The 19,437-nt window shown below is 36.2% G+C and overlaps 1 protein-coding gene across 1 annotated transcript; it reads right to left on the bottom strand.

Annotated features, from left to right (window-relative positions):
- Positions 1 to 8,676: 8,676 nt before the first annotated feature.
- On the bottom strand, positions 8,677 to 19,216 carry LOC110933040 (vignain). The gene is made up of 5 exons (XM_035989259.1): positions 19,060 to 19,216; positions 11,481 to 11,719; positions 10,990 to 11,130; positions 10,734 to 10,923; positions 8,677 to 8,912 (listed from the first exon to the last, which is right to left on the bottom strand). The coding sequence occupies exons 1-5, from the start codon at positions 19,214 to 19,216 to the stop codon at positions 8,677 to 8,679; spliced, it is 963 nt and encodes a 320-aa protein (XP_035845152.1).
- Positions 19,217 to 19,437: the final 221 nt, after the last annotated feature.

Consider the following 19,437-nt stretch of genomic DNA (forward strand, 5'->3'; position numbering starts at 1 on the left):
GTATACATGTGAGTCTTAATCTGATGGGTTCTTGAACATGTGCATGAGCACTAGGGTTTGGTTATTAAATTCTACTAATGATTGGATGATGATGGGTGACATGTTTGTACATAGAATTTGTTATGTGATTTGTAGTTGGTAACTTGGTATGTTAGTGGAAACCTTGCTGGATCACTTATCATAGTCAAACTGTTGGGATGGATTAGGATATAATTAGTGATCAAAGACCTGTTCGTGGACATCTCGTGATGAATATCATGTGCGAATGTAATTGTGTGTGGGTGAATCGGAAAAACTAGGATTGTACCATAATTAGGACTCATTGAAACCAGCACGTTAGTTTATATAGTTCTGGTAACGAATGTGTTATTTGTGGTGATCTTAATGATTGTTACTAATATTGATATTATGTGAATAATTGATGAACCAATATTCCTTGTTGAAAACTCTCGAACTGACTAATCCGAACCGAACATTGTTTTGGTTAATTCTTGTTGCTTGCGGCAATTCAAAAGAAATATGGACATGATGGTGCTACGGTTTGGGCCGAGGGTTAACATTGGGCCGGTACCCAACTCGGCCGCACACCCCGTTGATGGGCTGTAGCTAAATGAAACCCCCAACTGACCCAATCACACATTTGGATTTGTAAGTATTATGTGGTGTTTATACTGGTGCAATGTGTGCGATGAGTTTGGTATAGTTTGTGAACTGTTTGGGCCAATATTAAGTGAGCCGTGATTTAAGGGGTGCGGGTTAAGTGTTTGGACTGGGTTATAACCGGGTTACTTTGGTAAATCGAATCTGGGCCGTAGGATTGTGAATTGGATGTGTAGCGAACTTCGAGATTGGGCCGGACATGTTTAATTGGTAAACAGGGCCGCACCTTTGTATGGACTATATAATGTCAGTAGACGGCTGTGTTACGTGACTAACTGTTAAGACTTGTGTGAAAGTCGATACGTGCATTTCTTATACGTTACTTGTTTAATGTGTGTATTAAATATGTGACTACTTGTATGCAAAAACTGATTGTTATCGGTAACTCTTTTAGGACGTGTTTGATTTACTGATAAACAAGTACTTGATCTTACCGAGCAAACCACAGGTGAGTTCATCTTTCTTGAGCATGCGTCCCGGTGGTTGGGACAGTCTTTGGGTATCCCTGAGGGGGATTGGTTTTGGGTAAATCTGGGAATGTTGGATAATATACTCTTCCTATCACCTTTAAAGTCCATCCGTGTTGTTTGGTTACCGGGAAGGTAACATGGTATTAGTTAGTAGCGCTACTTAGGTTTCGCAACCTCACCCCGTATCTGGGAGGACGGGTGTTGAACTAATGACCTAGTCATGACCAATGCTTTGATAGGAGCATTGGAGAAAGGGCAAAATAATCAGAAGCCGTCTTGTATTGGGGTATTATCAACATCGTTTTCAAAATGGTATTCAATGAACTGGATTAAACACTTGGTAACTAACGTTTTCTTAAAACTATGAACTCACCAGCGTTGTCTGATACACTTGTTGCATGCTCGCAGGTCGTTAGGTATCTTGGATTTGGGGAACTTGCTGTCTGGAGTAGCTGGAGTGGTCATGGGTCGACAGGAAGGATTTATGTGACTGATTTCTTGATACTATACTTTGGTTTTAAAACAGTTTAACTTCATTTATTATTTGCTTCCGCTGAACTTATTGATTTTCGTTTAAACTTGTTGAAAATGTTTTTAGTAATAATGGGGATCTTATTTATAACTTGTATGGGTTCAATGTAATTGGTGGCTCGTTATTGGTATGTCACACGCCTAACAGGGACACTCCTTATGTGGTAATTTGGGGGTGTGACATATAATATATCAAAACATACTAAGGTCAAAATTCTGATTGTAACAGATTTTTTAATGACTAAAGCTATTATTCGATCCATCAGCCACATGTAGCATGTGTATAATAGATCTTAACGTCTCAACAATAATATCATTAAACCATGTTTCAATACCTAAAATACATGTTTTCTCAATGTCTTCCTGTTAACATGTTCGAGAACAAATCATTCAAAACAGACTACACTAACTGATTTGGAGAAAATAAAAGTATACAAAAACATAACATAATGCAAGCTACAAGACCGGAAATAAAGATTTAATCAAAATTCCTCATAATGCATTTCAGAAGCAGCTACGTGATCAAGAAGATCTCCGGTTGCTTCAATATCATATTCTGAGCGTGGATTATAAACCCTAAACAACATTCAACCATCAACCAAAATCAGATGAAACCGTATATATATATATATAGGATAAGGATCATGTGAGAAGTACTAGGCTAATTGAGAAACTTGAGAAGCATTCTAGACCACACATTTTCCCTAAGCAAAAAAATGCAAAAAAAAATGTAAAAAAATGCAATTTTTTTTTTTTGGAAAATCAGAGGTTTTTCTATAAGGTTTTAATTTTTAATTTTTTTTTAAATTTTGTTTTTAATTTTTATTTTTTGAGATTTATACACATGTGTATATTGCTAATCTTTTAACTATATATATATATGTGTATATTGTCAAATATACATATATGTATAGAGAAAGTATAATGTACTTCAAGGCTTAACCTACATTAACATACATGACAAAAAACATAACGTGCGTAATTATCATAGAACGTGCGTGATTATAGTCCCATGCGTGATTATGTGGTCCCATGCGTGATTATACCCCTGATCCAACGATTACCATTGTCTCCTACGTGATGTATGATAAGGCTTTTTGTATGTTAACCTTACTATATATATATATATATATATATATATATATATATATATATATATATATATATATATATATATATATATATATATATATATATATATATATATATATATATAGGGTTAGGATCGTGTGAGAATCACTATGCTAATTGAGAAACTTGAGAAGCATTCTTTACCACACATTTTCCCTAAGCTTTTCATAATATACACATATGTATTGTTAAAAAGTGATTATATACATATGTGTATACTACAAAAAAATTAGGGAAACATGTGGTCCAGAACGATTCTCAAGTTTCTCAAATAGGGTGGACTTCTCTTAAAATCCCTACCATATATATATATAAATATATATATATATATTTATATATATATATATTTATATATATATGTGTGTATATATATATATATATGTATATATATATGATAAGGATCATGTGAGAAGTAATAGGCAAATTGACAAACTTGAGAAGCATTTTGGACCACACATTTTCCCTAAGCAAAAAAATGCAAAAAAACAAGAAGTGAAAAATGCAATTTTTTTTTTTTTGGAAAATCGGAGGTTTTTCTTTAAGGTTTTAATTTTATTTTTTTTTTTACTTTTTTTTTTTGAGATTTATATGTCACACCCCCAAAATCCACCATGCGGAGTATCACCGCTTGGAGGCGTGACATGACCAGGACCAAGCCACCAATCATATTTAACAACGTAATTAAGTAATTAAAACCAACCACAATACAATTGATGACCAAAAGGAAGTTAACCAAGTTCAATTTAAACAGCGGAAGCATAAGGCGTTAAACCAAAACATAAGTTCGTAGTTCATAAGTTTAAAGACCCAAAACCTAAGTTTCATAAGTTCATAAGGTTTATTTATTAAGTACGAGACATAGCAGTTCGCATCCCACAACGACCGCCTCCTTGTGCAAGCCCCATAGCATCTAGCGACCTGCAAAGCATGTAACAACGAGTCAACAACAAAGTTGACTGAGTTCACGGTTGGTTGTCCATTTTAGAGTTGTTTCCAAAAACATAGTTTAATCTTAATCAGCTATCCAGCCGTGGGGGTTACCCCATAGTTCGAAGACATTTATTAGTTAACCATCCCATGTCCACCTTCCCTGGCTTTCCAGCCCGGCATTCCGGCCGTGGGAGCTACCTCATTATTTAAACTACCAGACTCGTTTATCATATCGACTACTAACGAAAATTACTTGTGCCATAGCGACGGTGTCTATCATCACCGACATGCCATAGTCCATTAGTACACGCCCGTCCGACTGGCACAGTGTGAGGTTTGTTAAACCTAATAGTGCTATTAACTAATGACCCGCTCGCCATAGCCTCGGCGATTAAGTCGATATGAAGGGAGGGACTTCGCGGATAGAGTTCTAGTCTAGTAAGTCTAATTCCGTCCTCACAGGACGAGGAATTTTCATTCCTGAACACGTCCCAAGGACGAGGAATCCCTATTCCTGAACCCATTCCCATCCCCATCGGGAATTACCATGCTTTGTAGAAAAGTGTGAACTCACCATGGTTCGCTCGGTTAGATTAGTTACTCTAATAATCAGGAAATCAAGCACGTCCTAATAAGGTACAAATAACAATCAATTTCTCATGCACAACACGTATGGTTTATCTACTCATTACTTTCATCACATATGACACAATCTAAACGTCAAGGCATTTTGTTAAGTTATATATTATTTTACCCTAAAATAATATAACCGTAAAATAAACAAGTATTCACACAAGAGTTTTAGTACATAATATATATTTATCAAATTTTATTTACGAAAGTCAACCTCCGATACTTGTTGTTTTGTAATAGAAATCATGGCGAAGTTTATTTTGAAAACAAGGTTAAAAATACGTTTGTAAACACTTGTTATAAAATATTTTCTAAGTGTTCAAATTTTAGAAAAGTTTCGCCAGAGTTTCCTTTGTAAATGGAGGTGTCCATGCTTACTAGCATATCATTTTCTTTTCAAAAATTCATTCAAACAATTCTCAGTCAACGATATACAATCTCTATTTACCAAACTTGTCAAAAACAAGCATAAACTATAAACTTATGAACTTGAAAATTTATAAAAGTATGTAGTAACTTACTAGCATACTTAGTAAGTCTTGTTACCTTTAAAAATGCGATTAGTTCCTTAAAAGTTTCATTTTTAAAGAGTTTGAATGTTCACAACTTCTAGTAATATTTTCCAAAAATATTTCTTTGTGAAATTTTCTCATTACACAAGTGTTTCTACACTTGTTTATCCACCAAAAATGAGGTTAGTTTATGTAAGATCCAAGTTTCAACGTAACTCATATTTTTCACTTGGTTCTTTCGAAAAACCACTCATGGATCTTTAGATCTACAAAATTATAACCTACTTTGATCTTTATTTTTCAAGAAAACATTTATTTATTCAAGTTCATAGTTTATGTGTGGATGATTCCATCATCCTACACATTTCTAACTTTTTCATCTTGCTAGATCATGTTTCAATCATGATCTAGCAAGATCATATGATAATTCATATCAACTACATGAGTAACAACAACCAACAAGCATCACAACATATGAATATCATGATTTCTTCATCTTTTAACCATACTTTATTACTAAGTTAGTTTATGTTCAAGACTTCTTCATTAGATTCATTAAAGTTCTTATCATTTTGATCACTACACATCATTAACCACTTAAACAACATGTAAAATGCAAGGATCTAAGTTCTTACCACTAGCTCAAGGCTAGGGGAGTTCAAGTGTAGAAAAGTGGTGGTTAAAAGAAGATAAGAGAGGTCCTTCAACTTCTGAACACACCGAGCTTCGTTGAACGCCTTGTAGCACCTAGAAGTACACTTGGATCGCTAGAATGAAAACTGAAAATGTGGTGGTGATAGGGGGGAGGCTACGGCCAAGATATGGGGGTCAAGGAGGAGAAAGAAGTTGAAGTGTGGTGATGAGTGAATTGAGAGCTTTAACCCTTTATGTCCATTTTATAATCAAGCTTAGACTTTGATTAAAGGGTATTATGTTTCTAAAAGTACCTACAAGATCAATTAGGATCTCACAACAATCAAGCAAGATCAAGGGTGTGGGCCACCCTTGGATCCATCAACAATGGGGGGGGGGGGTATAGGGTTAGGTTTCAACTATTAGTTAGTGATTTGGTTAGAATTCAAAAGTTTAGTTAGTGTCTTATGGTGTGTTGTGTAGTATATGGTGTGTTAGGGTGTTCGGGGACCCTAACTAGCTTAACAAAATAGGAGCAATGCTTCTAGCATTATTTTGGTGTTCCGGGTAATGTCCGGTTATTCGGTTTGATACTGTTCCGTTAAAGTGCTTAATTAATCCGCAAAGTGTCCTATATGTATATTTTTGTAACATTTTTAATTTTCAACACTCAGGAAAGCATAACGGACTATTTAGTAACTTTTCTGTACGCTACTAGTATGTTAACAAGCACATGTAAGTATAACACAGAAATCAGAGAGCAGTTAAATGATTCAGCAGAGTCATCAAGCACTTTAATTATCATTGATAAATTGTACAAATACATGGAATTATGAGGGTTGTCACATTCTCCCCTGTTAAGAAAATTTCGTCCCGAAATTTAGCACGTGGTTACTGAGGAAGCTAGTTATGTTGCGTTGGTTTCCTGGTTTTCCTGGGGTGTCACATCATCCCCCCGTTGGTTTGGAATTTCGTCCCGAAATTCCGCAGTAGCTTCAGCCTCAGTAGTGGTTGTGTTTTTCTTAAACAGCTGGGGATACTTGAGTTTCATTTGGTCTTCTCGTTCCCAGGTATACTCTGGGCCACGACGGGAATCCCAACGAACTCAGACAAGAGGTCTCCTGGTACGCTTGAGAATCTTAACATCTCGGTCAGTAATCTCTACTAGTTCCTCGACGAATCGCAGCTGGTCATCGATAGTGAGTTCCTTTAAGGGAACTATGAGGGTCTCATCTGACAGACACTTCTTCAGATTCGATACATGGAAAACATTGTGAACTCCGCTGAGTTCTTCAGGTAGATTCAACCTGTAGGCCACCTTGCTAATTTTCTCAATGATTTCGAACGGTCCGACATAACGCGGATTGAGCTTGACTCATTTGCCAAAATGAACTACACCTTTCCAAGGTGAGACTTTTAGTAGCACCCTATCCCCAACCTGGAACTCGAGTGGCTTTCTTCGCTTATCAGCATGACGGTCACGATCTGCCGCCATTCGTTGTCGTATCTGAGCAATCTTCTCGGTTGTATCTACTACAAGTTCTGGGCCAGTGATTTGACTGTCACCAACTTTTGCCCAACAGAGAGGTGATCAGCACTTGCGTCCATACAATGCCTCGAATAGAGCGGCCTGGATGTTGGTGTGGTAACTGTTGTTATATGAAAACTCCACTAACGGGAGATGCTTTTCCCAGCCATTACTAAAGTCGATTACACATGCCCTAAGCATGTCTTCAAGGGTTTGGATGGTGCGTTCAGACTGCCCATCCGTTTGCGGGTGATATGCTGTGCTCATGTCTAGCGTGAGCCAAAGGACCTGTGCATAGCTTGCCACAGTTCAGAGGTAAAATGCGCATCACGATCAGATATAATAGAGGTTGGCACTCCGTGCCTTGATACTACTTCTTTTAGGTAGGCGTCTACTAGAGTAGAAAATTTATCCGTTTCCTTGATAGCCAGAAAATGTGCAGACTTGGTCAGTCGATCCACGATCACCCAAATAGTATCATTTCTGCGTTGAGATCTAGGCAGGCCAGTAACGAAATCAATGGAAATTTGCTCCCATTTCCATTTCGGGATCTCCGGTTGTTGGAGTGGGCCTGATGGTTTCTTGTATTCGACCTTGACCCTAGCACAAGTCAAACATTTACTAACGTAGGTTGCTATGCTGGCTTTCATACCAGGCCACCAGTATGCAGTCTTGAGATCATGGTACAGCTTATCTGAACCAGGATGTACTGAATAACGAGACTTATGTGCTCCATCCATCACAAGCTCGCGTAAGTCTCCATAAAGTGGAACCCAGATGCGTCCTTTAACATAGTAGGCGTCGTTATATATATATATATATATATATATATATATATATATATATATATATATATATATATATATATATATATATATATATATATATCCAAAATCAGTACCAAAACAAAAGTAAATCAGAGAATACTAAATCGAATACATTGATCAATCATCAACTAACAATCATTGAACTACTAACAAAATATGAACAATCGAAAAAAATTAGAAAATTAACGAAATTAGGCGAATGTAACAACAAAGAAGAATAATTGAAGCACGTATTTGGTTCCCGCTACTTTTCTCTTTTGAAGGTCGCCCGGTATTATGTCGACTCGATTCACCATCGTTATTTTTAGTGTTCTGGGACTCTCGATGCCATGTATATCCTCGTCCTCGACCACGACAATGACCTCTGCTGGGACTGCGGCCTCTACCTCTACCTCGTCCGCTTTGATAATTAGCCACATTCGCTTCAGGGAATGGGGTTGCACCGGCGGGTTACCATTGATGGTTTTGTAGTAGGAACTTGTTGTTTTGCTCCGCGACCAGAACACATGACATCAATTCAGAATATTTAGTAAATTTACGTTCCCGGTATTGCTGCGACAGGAGCATGTTTGAGGCATGGAACATTGAGAAAGTTTTTTTAAGCATGTCTTCATCAGTTATTTTTTCACCACATATTTTTTACTCAAAGCTAATGTGAAACAAGGCAGAATTATATTCACTGACAGTCTTAAAATCCTGTAGTCGTAAATGATGCCATTCATAGCGGGCTTTGGGGAGTAAGACTAACTTCTGGTGGTCAAAACATTCTTTGATGTTTGTCCATAATTCAAGGGGGTCCTCAACAGTTAGATATTCCCGCTTTAGATCTTTGTGAAGACAGTTAGATATTCCCGCTTTAGATCTTCGTGAAGATGATGGCAGAGGAATATCATACCTTTCGCTTGATCTTGAGGTGAAGTTTGATTACCGTCAATAATTGTCTCCCCCAAATTATTTTCTGTCAAATGAATTTCAGCATCAAGAGTCCATGGGAGGTAGTTGTTACCCGAGATGTCAAGTGCGGTGAATTGAAGCTTTGATAAGTTAGACATTTTATCTACAAAATAAAGAGACATGCATTTAATAACAAGCATGTGTATATAATGGATAGTCTAGGAGAACTTCGGGTTCTTTATAATTAAAACTTCGGGTTCTATACAAGAAGACAATTTTTATATGCAGTGATAAGTTTGTGTATAAGAAAATGAGAGAAATATGAGAAGTGTATTCTTATTCATCCAACTCTATCATTATATACATGTACATATGTAGTGGAAGATGTAACAGAAAATACAACTGGAGAAAAACCAGGACATATTATATGTATTCATAAGATTCGTATTAATCTTGACAGCAACAAGTTGAAAGTTGGTGTTAGTTTTTAGGGATATTGTATATGGAAGCCACACATGTATTAAAACTACTTTATAGGTGTTACATGTCGAAACAAGTAGAGGGTCTTATGTGTAATTGTTGTACTCTTAGAGGGTTTATTATTAGAAAAAAAGTAACGAACTGGAATCAGATCGTTATAAGCTGTTGTAATCAGTTGTAAAGATCTTATCTCGATAAGGAATTAACTCGTGTTCCTCTTATGATTCTTCTCAATTTCTTATTGCAACGTTGCTGTTCGATTCTCTGGACGCCCTTGAATTTAAACCCTAATTCATCAAATTCGGCATTCAAATCGATCAATCAGCTTTTGTACAATTCGCTGAAATTGATCACTCTTCCGATCAATTTCAACTCGACTTCATTTCAATTCACCGAAATTGATCACTCTTTCGATCAATTTCACTTCCAAGTCATCGATTTTGTTCTTGGTTTTCGTTTCGATTCAAGGTTATGGCAATCTACAATTGCGTGTTTTTTCTATAATCAAATTGGGAAAATTAGGGTTACGATCGTTGTTTATGCCGATGAGACACCAAGAAATGGAAAAATTGGAAAAGTTAACTCAAGATAGCGCAAGAGTAATTGATGGGCAACAAGCAATTTTAGACCAGAGCTATCAGATTATTGCAGATCGGTATGATAACATTAGTTACTCAAATGGCGGAGACTAACAGCAAATTGGGTAATGATAGGGTACATGACACTAAGATCAACGGCTGGTTTGCACGGTCGGCTTGATTTCCCAAAATTTAATGGTGAGGAAGTTTAAGGATGGATTATTCGTTACAACAATTTCTTTGCAGTAGACGACCCCTGAAAACGCTAAGGTTCATTATGTTGTTATCAATTTCGAACTGATGTTTTAGGGCATTTGAATAGAACATGATACAAGTTGATTGATGTAAAACTTATCTCGAAACGGTGCTCCAAACTGCTTAAATTTTATCAATTGGAAGTTTAAACACCCGAATTAAAGCACCGTTTCCGTCATTTGGAACACCGTTTCCAGGTAAGTTTTACATCAATCAACTCGTATCCTCGAAATTCGGAAAAAAACTTAACTCCGTTAAATTTGTTTATAGTGGAGATGCAGTGAGAAAAAAATACTTAAAAGGTGGGAATGCTAGTGGTAATATTCAAAGGTGATAGTGCCAATGGCCAACCACCTCTAGGTGAGATTATTAAAGTCCAATTTCCTCTTCTTTTAATTGGTGCTCGTTTGTTTTTGTTTACGCTTATTCACTTATATTCATGCGTGTTCGTTCGTTTATGCTTGTGAACCGTCTGTTATGTGTATTCTTTATGTTATATAGTCTATCAAGAAAATAAATCTCATAATCGAAACATAAAGTAACAAAAAAATCTCATTAGACATATGTTTTCTCTCTCGGATGGTTACATATAAAATGAAGAGTGAACATAATTAAAATTGTAATCTAGAGTTCAACATTTTTAGTTTCGGGAGATTTAAGAGGGAAATTACAATGCCCATACATGTTGCAAACCCCTTGGATCTCCGTACCGCGTAGCATACGAATGTAACCCTTCTCTCCCCATCCTTCGCCCCACGAGTTCTTAACAATCCAGTACTTGGTTCCGTCAGGATCCTGATCGTATCCAACTATCAACATCGCGTGCATCAGCTCCATTCCACATGGTCCACTATAAATTCCCTAAACACCATGAACTATTAAACAACATATCGATAACAAATGAACGATGCGTGATTGAAATGTTACCTCTTTGTAGAACATGAAACCGTCACCGCCAGGATCCATTTGAAAAGTTACAGGCTGATGTGCCACTGCTTTCAATAGCGCTTCTTCATCGTGTTCTGGCAAATACTCGGTTCCATCAACAGTTACCGAGTGATGACCATACTGGTTTGAAAACACAGATTGTTAGAATCAAATACAAATAACTTTTAACGTGCGAATGATACAAAAAACTAAAGTATGTTCAACTAGAAGAATTATTTTTACGGTACAGTTTTAAAGTAGCGTTAATATTACTCTAGTTGATCTGTTGTAGAGTAATAAGTATCACACTTCAACAAAATGAACTATAGCATTTACGCTACTTCAAAAAGGTAGTGTAATAATACTTATAGTGGTTCGAACATAATTTCTATAATTATTTGTACAATTCGTATGTTAAAAGCTGTTTGTACCTGATATAACAAGCATTGTAATCTAGTTATCTATACTATATTCATTAGTTTTGTTTGTACCTTAGATGTATCGCATGTTTCCCTTTTACCTACATAAGGGTAGAACTCATCTGTAGCTATACCTCCATGCTCTTTGACGAAAGTAAATACGCCACAGACCTGCCCTCCGTCGCAATGGAAGGTTCTGTCGCTCGAATCACAATCAAGAAGTTGTTGTTCTGATAATGATAAGAGTTGACCTGTTCTGATGGCGTTTATTCCTTCAATTGCACCCACCGCAGCAAATGCGAAACAACTTCCTGTAAACTCGACACCAAAATTGTTTGTAACTATGTGTGCTAAGTATGGTTACAAAAATATAACATCATTGTTTTGAATATAGATAATTGTTTGTGTTATATATGGTTAAAAATGATATATATAACATTACCAATTTGAGTATAGATAATTGTTTATGGTTAAAAAAATATAACATGATTGAATATATAGATAATTGTTTGTGTTAAATATGGTTACAAAAATATTTGCTTTTGAACCGCAATTTTTTTAATCTCTGTTGTCTGTGGGACTTGAATCCAAGACTTTCCCTTTCTAAACACATGTGTTTAAAGGCTTTGTCTTTGTCAATGGACCATCACCCCATTGGTTGGTATGTCACACGCCTAACAGGGACACTCCTTATGTGGTAATTTGGGGGTGTGACATATAATATATCAAAACATACTAAGGTCAAAATTCTGATTGTAACAGATTTTTTAATGACTAAAGCTATTATTCGATCCATCAGCCACATGTAGCATGTGTATAATAGATCTTAACGTCTCAACAATAATATCATTAAACCATGTTTCAATACCTAAAATACATGTTTTCTCAATGTCTTCCTGTTAACATGTTCGAGAACAAATCATTCAAAACAGACTACACTAACTGATTTGGAGAAAATAAAAGTATACAAAAACATAACATAATGCAAGCTACAAGACCGGAAATAAAGATTTAATCAAAATTCCTCATAATGCATTTCAGAAGCAGCTACGTGATCAAGAAGATCTCCGGTTGCTTCAATATCATATTCTGAGCGTGGATTATAAACCCTAAACAACATTCAACCATCAACCAAAATCAGATGAAACCGTATATATATATATATAGGATAAGGATCATGTGAGAAGTACTAGGCTAATTGAGAAACTTGAGAAGCATTCTAGACCACACATTTTCCCTAAGCAAAAAAATGCAAAAAAAAATGTAAAAAAATGCAATTTTTTTTTTTGGAAAATCAGAGGTTTTTCTATAAGGTTTTAATTTTTAATTTTTTTTTAAATTTTGTTTTTAATTTTTATTTTTTGAGATTTATACACATGTGTATATTGCTAATCTTTTAACTATATATATATATGTGTATATTGTCAAATATACATATATGTATAGAGAAAGTATAATGTACTTCAAGGCTTAACCTACATTAACATACATGACAAAAAACATAACGTGCGTAATTATCATAGAACGTGCGTGATTATAGTCCCATGCGTGATTATGTGGTCCCATGCGTGATTATACCCCTGATCCAACGATTACCATTGTCTCCTACGTGATGTATGATAAGGCTTTTTGTATGTTAACCTTACTATATATATATATATATATATATATATATATATATATATATATATATATATATATATATATATATATATAGGGTTAGGATCGTGTGAGAATCACTATGCTAATTGAGAAACTTGAGAAGCATTCTTTACCACACATTTTCCCTAAGCTTTTCATAATATACACATATGTATTGTTAAAAAGTGATTATATACATATGTGTATACTACAAAAAAATTAGGGAAACATGTGGTCCAGAACGATTCTCAAGTTTCTCAAATAGGGTGGACTTCTCTTAAAATCCCTACCATATATATATATATATATATATATATATATATATATATATATATATATATATATATATATATATATATATATATATATATATATACATATATATATATATATATATATATATATATATATTTATATATATATATATTTATATATATATGTGTGTATATATATATATATATGTATATATATATGATAAGGATCATGTGAGAAGTAATAGGCAAATTGACAAACTTGAGAAGCATTTTGGACCACACATTTTCCCTAAGCAAAAAAATGCAAAAAAACAAGAAGTGAAAAATGCAATTTTTTTTTTTTTTGGAAAATCGGAGGTTTTTCTTTAAGGTTTTAATTTTATTTTTTTTTTTACTTTTTTTTTTGAGATTTATATGTCACACCCCCAAAATCCACCATGCGGAGTATCACCGCTTGGAGGCGTGACATGACCAGGACCAAGCCACCAATCATATTTAACAACGTAATTAAGTAATTAAAACCAACCACAATACAATTGATGACCAAAAGGAAGTTAACCAAGTTCAATTTAAACAGCGGAAGCATAAGACGTTAAACCAAAACATAAGTTCGTAGTTCATAAGTTTAAAGACCCAAAACCTAAGTTTCATAAGTTCATAAGGTTTATTTATTAAGTACGAGACATAGCAGTTCGCATCCCACAACGACCGCCTCCTTGTGCAAGCCCCATAGCATCTAGCGACCTGCAAAGCATGTAACAACGAGTCAACAACAAAGTTGACTGAGTTCACGGTTGGTTGTCCATTTTAGAGTTGTTTCCAAAAACATAGTTTAATCTTAATCAGCTATCCAGCCGTGGGGGTTACCCCATAGTTCGAAGACATTTATTAGTTAACCATCCCATGTCCACCTTCCCTGGCTTTCCAGCCCGGCATTCCGGCCGTGGGAGCTACCTCATTATTTAAACTACCAGACTCGTTTATCATATCGACTACTAACGAAAATTACTTGTGCCATAGCGACGGTGTCTATCATCACCGACATGCCATAGTCCATTAGTACACGCCCGTCCGACTGGCACAGTGTGAGGTTTGTTAAACCTAATAGTGCTATTAACTAATGACCCGCTCGCCATAGCCTCGGCGATTAAGTCGATATGAAGGGAGGGACTTCGCGGATAGAGTTCTAGTCTAGTAAGTCTAATTCCGTCCTCACAGGACGAGGAATTTTCATTCCTGAACACGTCCCAAGGACGAGGAATCCCTATTCCTGAACCCATTCCCATCCCCATCGGGAATTACCATGCTTTGTAGAAAAGTGTGAACTCACCATGGTTCGCTCGGTTAGATTAGTTACTCTAATAATCAGGAAATCAAGCACGTCCTAATAAGGTACAAATAACAATCAATTTCTCATGCACAACACGTATGGTTTATCTACTCATTACTTTCATCACATATGACACAATCTAAACGTCAAGGCATTTTGTTAAGTTATATATTATTTTACCCTAAAATAATATAACCGTAAAATAAACAAGTATTCACACAAGAGTTTTAGTACATAATATATATTTATCAAATTTTATTTACGAAAGTCAACCTCCGATACTTGTTGTTTTGTAATAGAAATCATGGCGAAGTTTATTTTGAAAACAAGGTTAAAAATACGTTTGTAAACACTTGTTATAAAATATTTTCTAAGTGTTCAAATTTTAGAAAAGTTTCGCCAGAGTTTCCTTTGTAAATGGAGGTGTCCATGCTTACTAGCATATCATTTTCTTTTCAAAAATTCATTCAAACAATTCTCAGTCAACGATATACAATCTCTATTTACCAAACTTGTCAAAAACAAGCATAAACTATAAACTTATGAACTTGAAAATTTATAAAAGTATGTAGTAACTTACTAGCATACTTAGTAAGTCTTGTTACCTTTAAAAATGCGATTAGTTCCTTAAAAGTTTCATTTTTAAAGAGTTTGAATGTTCACAACTTCTAGTAATATTTTCCAAAAATATTTCTTTGTGAAATTTTCTCATTACACAAGTGTTTCTACACTTGTTTATCCACCAAAAATGAGGTTAGTTTATGTAAGATCCAAGTTTCAACGTAACTCATATTTTTCACTTGGTTCTTTCGAAAAACCACTCATGGATCTTTAGATCTACAAAATTATAACCTACTTTGATCTTTATTTTTCAAGAAAACATTTATTTATTCAAGTTCATAGTTTATGTGTGGATGATTCCATCATCCTACACATTTCTAACTTTTTCATCTTGCTAGATCATGTTTCAATCATGATCTAGCAAGATCATATGATAATTCATATCAACTACATGAGTAACAACAACCAACAAGCATCACAACATATGAATATCATGATTTCTTCATCTTTTAACCATACTTTATTACTAAGTTAGTTTATGTTCAAGACTTCTTCATTAGATTCATTAAAGTTCTTATCATTTTGATCACTACACATCATTAACCACTTAAACAACATGTAAAATGCAAGGATCTAAGTTCTTACCACTAGCTCAAGGCTAGGGGAGTTCAAGTGTAGAAAAGTGGTGGTTAAAAGAAGATAAGAGAGGTCCTTCAACTTCTGAACACACCGAGCTTCGTTGAACGCCTTGTAGCACCTAGAAGTACACTTGGATCGCTAGAATGAAAACTGAAAATGTGGTGGTGATAGGGGGGAGGCTACGGCCAAGATATGGGGGTCAAGGAGGAGAAAGAAGTTGAAGTGTGGTGATGAGTGAATTGAGAGCTTTAACCCTTTATGTCCATTTTATAATCAAGCTTAGACTTTGATTAAAGGGTATTATGTTTCTAAAAGTACCTACAAGATCAATTAGGATCTCACAACAATCAAGCAAGATCAAGGGTGTGGGCCACCCTTGGATCCATCAACAATGGGGGGGGGGGGTATAGGGTTAGGTTTCAACTATTAGTTAGTGATTTGGTTAGAATTCAAAAGTTTAGTTAGTGTCTTATGGTGTGTTGTGTAGTATATGGTGTGTTAGGGTGTTCGGGGACCCTAACTAGCTTAACAAAATAGGAGCAATGCTTCTAGCATTATTTTGGTGTTCCGGGTAATGTCCGGTTATTCGGTTTGATACTGTTCCGTTAAAGTGCTTAATTAATCCGCAAAGTGTCCTATATGTATATTTTTGTAACATTTTTAATTTTCAACACTCAGGAAAGCATAACGGACTATTTAGTAACTTTTCTGTACGCTACTAGTATGTTAACAAGCACATGTAAGTATAACACAGAAATCAGAGAGCAGTTAAATGATTCAGCAGAGTCATCAAGCACTTTAATTATCATTGATAAATTGTACAAATACATGGAATTATGAGGGTTGTCACATTCTCCCCTGTTAAGAAAATTTCGTCCCGAAATTTAGCACGTGGTTACTGAGGAAGCTAGTTATGTTGCGTTGGTTTCCTGGTTTTCCTGGGGTGTCACATCATCCCCCCGTTGGTTTGGAATTTCGTCCCGAAATTCCGCAGTAGCTTCAGCCTCAGTAGTGGTTGTGTTTTTCTTAAACAGCTGGGGATACTTGAGTTTCATTTGGTCTTCTCGTTCCCAGGTATACTCTGGGCCACGACGGGAATCCCAACGAACTCAGACAAGAGGTCTCCTGGTACGCTTGAGAATCTTAACATCTCGGTCAGTAATCTCTACTAGTTCCTCGACGAATCGCAGCTGGTCATCGATAGTGAGTTCCTTTAAGGGAACTATGAGGGTCTCATCTGACAGACACTTCTTCAGATTCGATACATGGAAAACATTGTGAACTCCGCTGAGTTCTTCAGGTAGATTCAACCTGTAGGCCACCTTGCTAATTTTCTCAATGATTTCGAACGGTCCGACATAACGCGGATTGAGCTTGACTCATTTGCCAAAATGAACTACACCTTTCCAAGGTGAGACTTTTAGTAGCACCCTATCCCCAACCTGGAACTCGAGTGGCTTTCTTCGCTTATCAGCATGACGGTCACGATCTGCCGCCATTCGTTGTCGTATCTGAGCAATCTTCTCGGTTGTATCTACTACAAGTTCTGGGCCAGTGATTTGACTGTCACCAACTTTTGCCCAACAGAGAGGTGATCAGCACTTGCGTCCATACAATGCCTCGAATAGAGCGGCCTGGATGTTGGTGTGGTAACTGTTGTTATATGAAAACTCCACTAACGGGAGATGCTTTTCCCAGCCATTACTAAAGTCGATTACACATGCCCTAAGCATGTCTTCAAGGGTTTGGATGGTGCGTTCAGACTGCCCATCCGTTTGCGGGTGATATGCTGTGCTCATGTCTAGCGTGAGCCAAAGGACCTGTGCATAGCTTGCCACAGTTCAGAGGTAAAATGCGCATCACGATCAGATATAATAGAGGTTGGCACTCCGTGCCTTGATACTACTTCTTTTAGGTAGGCGTCTACTAGAGTAGAAAATTTATCCGTTTCCTTGATAGCCAGAAAATGTGCAGACTTGGTCAGTCGATCCACGATCACCCAAATAGTATCATTTCTGCGTTGAGATCTAGGCAGGCCAGTAACGAAATCAATGGAAATTTGCTCCCATTTCCATTTCGGGATCTCCGGTTGTTGGAGTGGGCCTGATGGTTTCTTGTATTCGACCTTGACCCTAGCACAAGTCAAACATTTACTAACGTAGGTTGCTATGCTGGCTTTCATACCAGGCCACCAGTATGCAGTCTTGAGATCATGGTACAGCTTATCTGAACCAGGATGTACTGAATAACGAGACTTATGTGCTCCATCCATCACAAGCTCGCGTAAGTCTCCATAAAGTGGAACCCAGATGCGTCCTTTAACATAGTAGGCGTCGTTATATATATATATATATATATATATATATATATATATATATATATATATATATATCCAAAATCAGTACCAAAACAAAAGTAAATCAGAGAATACTAAATCGAATACATTGATCAATCATCAACTAACAATCATTGAACTACTAACAAAATATGAACAATCGAAAAAAATTAGAAAATTAACGAAATTAGGCGAATGTAACAACAAAGAAGAATAATTGAAGCACGTATTTGGTTCCCGCTACTTTTCTCTTTTGAAGGTCGCCCGGTATTATGTCGACTCGATTCACCATCGTTATTTTTAGTGTTCTGGGACTCTCGATGCCATGTATATCCTCGTCCTCGACCACGACAATGACCTCTGCTGGGACTGCGGCCTCTACCTCTACCTCGTCCGCTTTGATAATTAGCCACATTCGCTTCAGGGAATGGGGTTGCACCGGCGGGTTACCATTGATGGTTTTGTAGTAGGAACTTGTTGTTTTGCTCCGCGACCAGAACACATGACATCAATTCAGAATATTTAGTAAATTTACGTTCCCGGTATTGCTGCGACAGGAGCATGTTTGAGGCATGGAACATTGAGAAAGTTTTTTTAAGCATGTCTTCATCAGTTATTTTTTCACCACATATTTTTTACTCAAAGCTAATGTGAAACAAGGCAGAATTATATTCACTGACAGTCTTAAAATCCTGTAGTCGTAAATGATGCCATTCATAGCGGGCTTTGGGGAGTAAGACTAACTTCTGGTGGTCAAAACATTCTTTGATGTTTGTCCATAATTCAAGGGGGTCCTCAACAGTTAGATATTCCCGCTTTAGATCTTTGTGAAGACAGTTAGATATTCCCGCTTTAGATCTTCGTGAAGATGATGGCAGAGGAATATCATACCTTTCGCTTGATCTTGAGGTGAAGTTTGATTACCGTCAATAATTGTCTCCCCCAAATTATTTTCTGTCAAATGAATTTCAGCATCAAGAGTCCATGGGAGGTAGTTGTTACCCGAGATGTCAAGTGCGGTGAATTGAAGCTTTGATAAGTTAGACATTTTATCTACAAAATAAAGAGACATGCATTTAATAACAAGCATGTGTATATAATGGATAGTCTAGGAGAACTTCGGGTTCTTTATAATTAAAACTTCGGGTTCTATACAAGAAGACAATTTTTATATGCAGTGATAAGTTTGTGTATAAGAAAATGAGAGAAATATGAGAAGTGTATTCTTATTCATCCAACTCTATCATTATATACATGTACATATGTAGT

The sequence above is a fragment of the Helianthus annuus genome, chromosome 4, assembly GCF_002127325.2.
Source record: "Helianthus annuus cultivar XRQ/B chromosome 4, HanXRQr2.0-SUNRISE, whole genome shotgun sequence".
NCBI classification, from domain to species: domain Eukaryota; kingdom Viridiplantae; phylum Streptophyta; class Magnoliopsida; order Asterales; family Asteraceae; genus Helianthus; species Helianthus annuus.

Excerpts from the sequence above, each read along its gene's own strand:
- LOC110933040 (XM_035989259.1), bottom strand. The coding sequence starts at position 19,216 with ATGTCTAACTTATCAAAGCTTCAATTCACCGCACTTGACATCTCGGGT. Across the intron at positions 11,131-11,480 it reads AAACATGCGATACATCTAAG|TATGGTCATCACTCGGTAAC; the intron begins GTACAAACAAAA and ends TTTTCAAACCAG. Across the intron at positions 8,913-10,733 it reads TTGCAACATGTATGGGCATT|ATAAAATGTCTAACTTATCA; the intron begins GTAATTTCCCTC and ends TTTATTTTGTAG.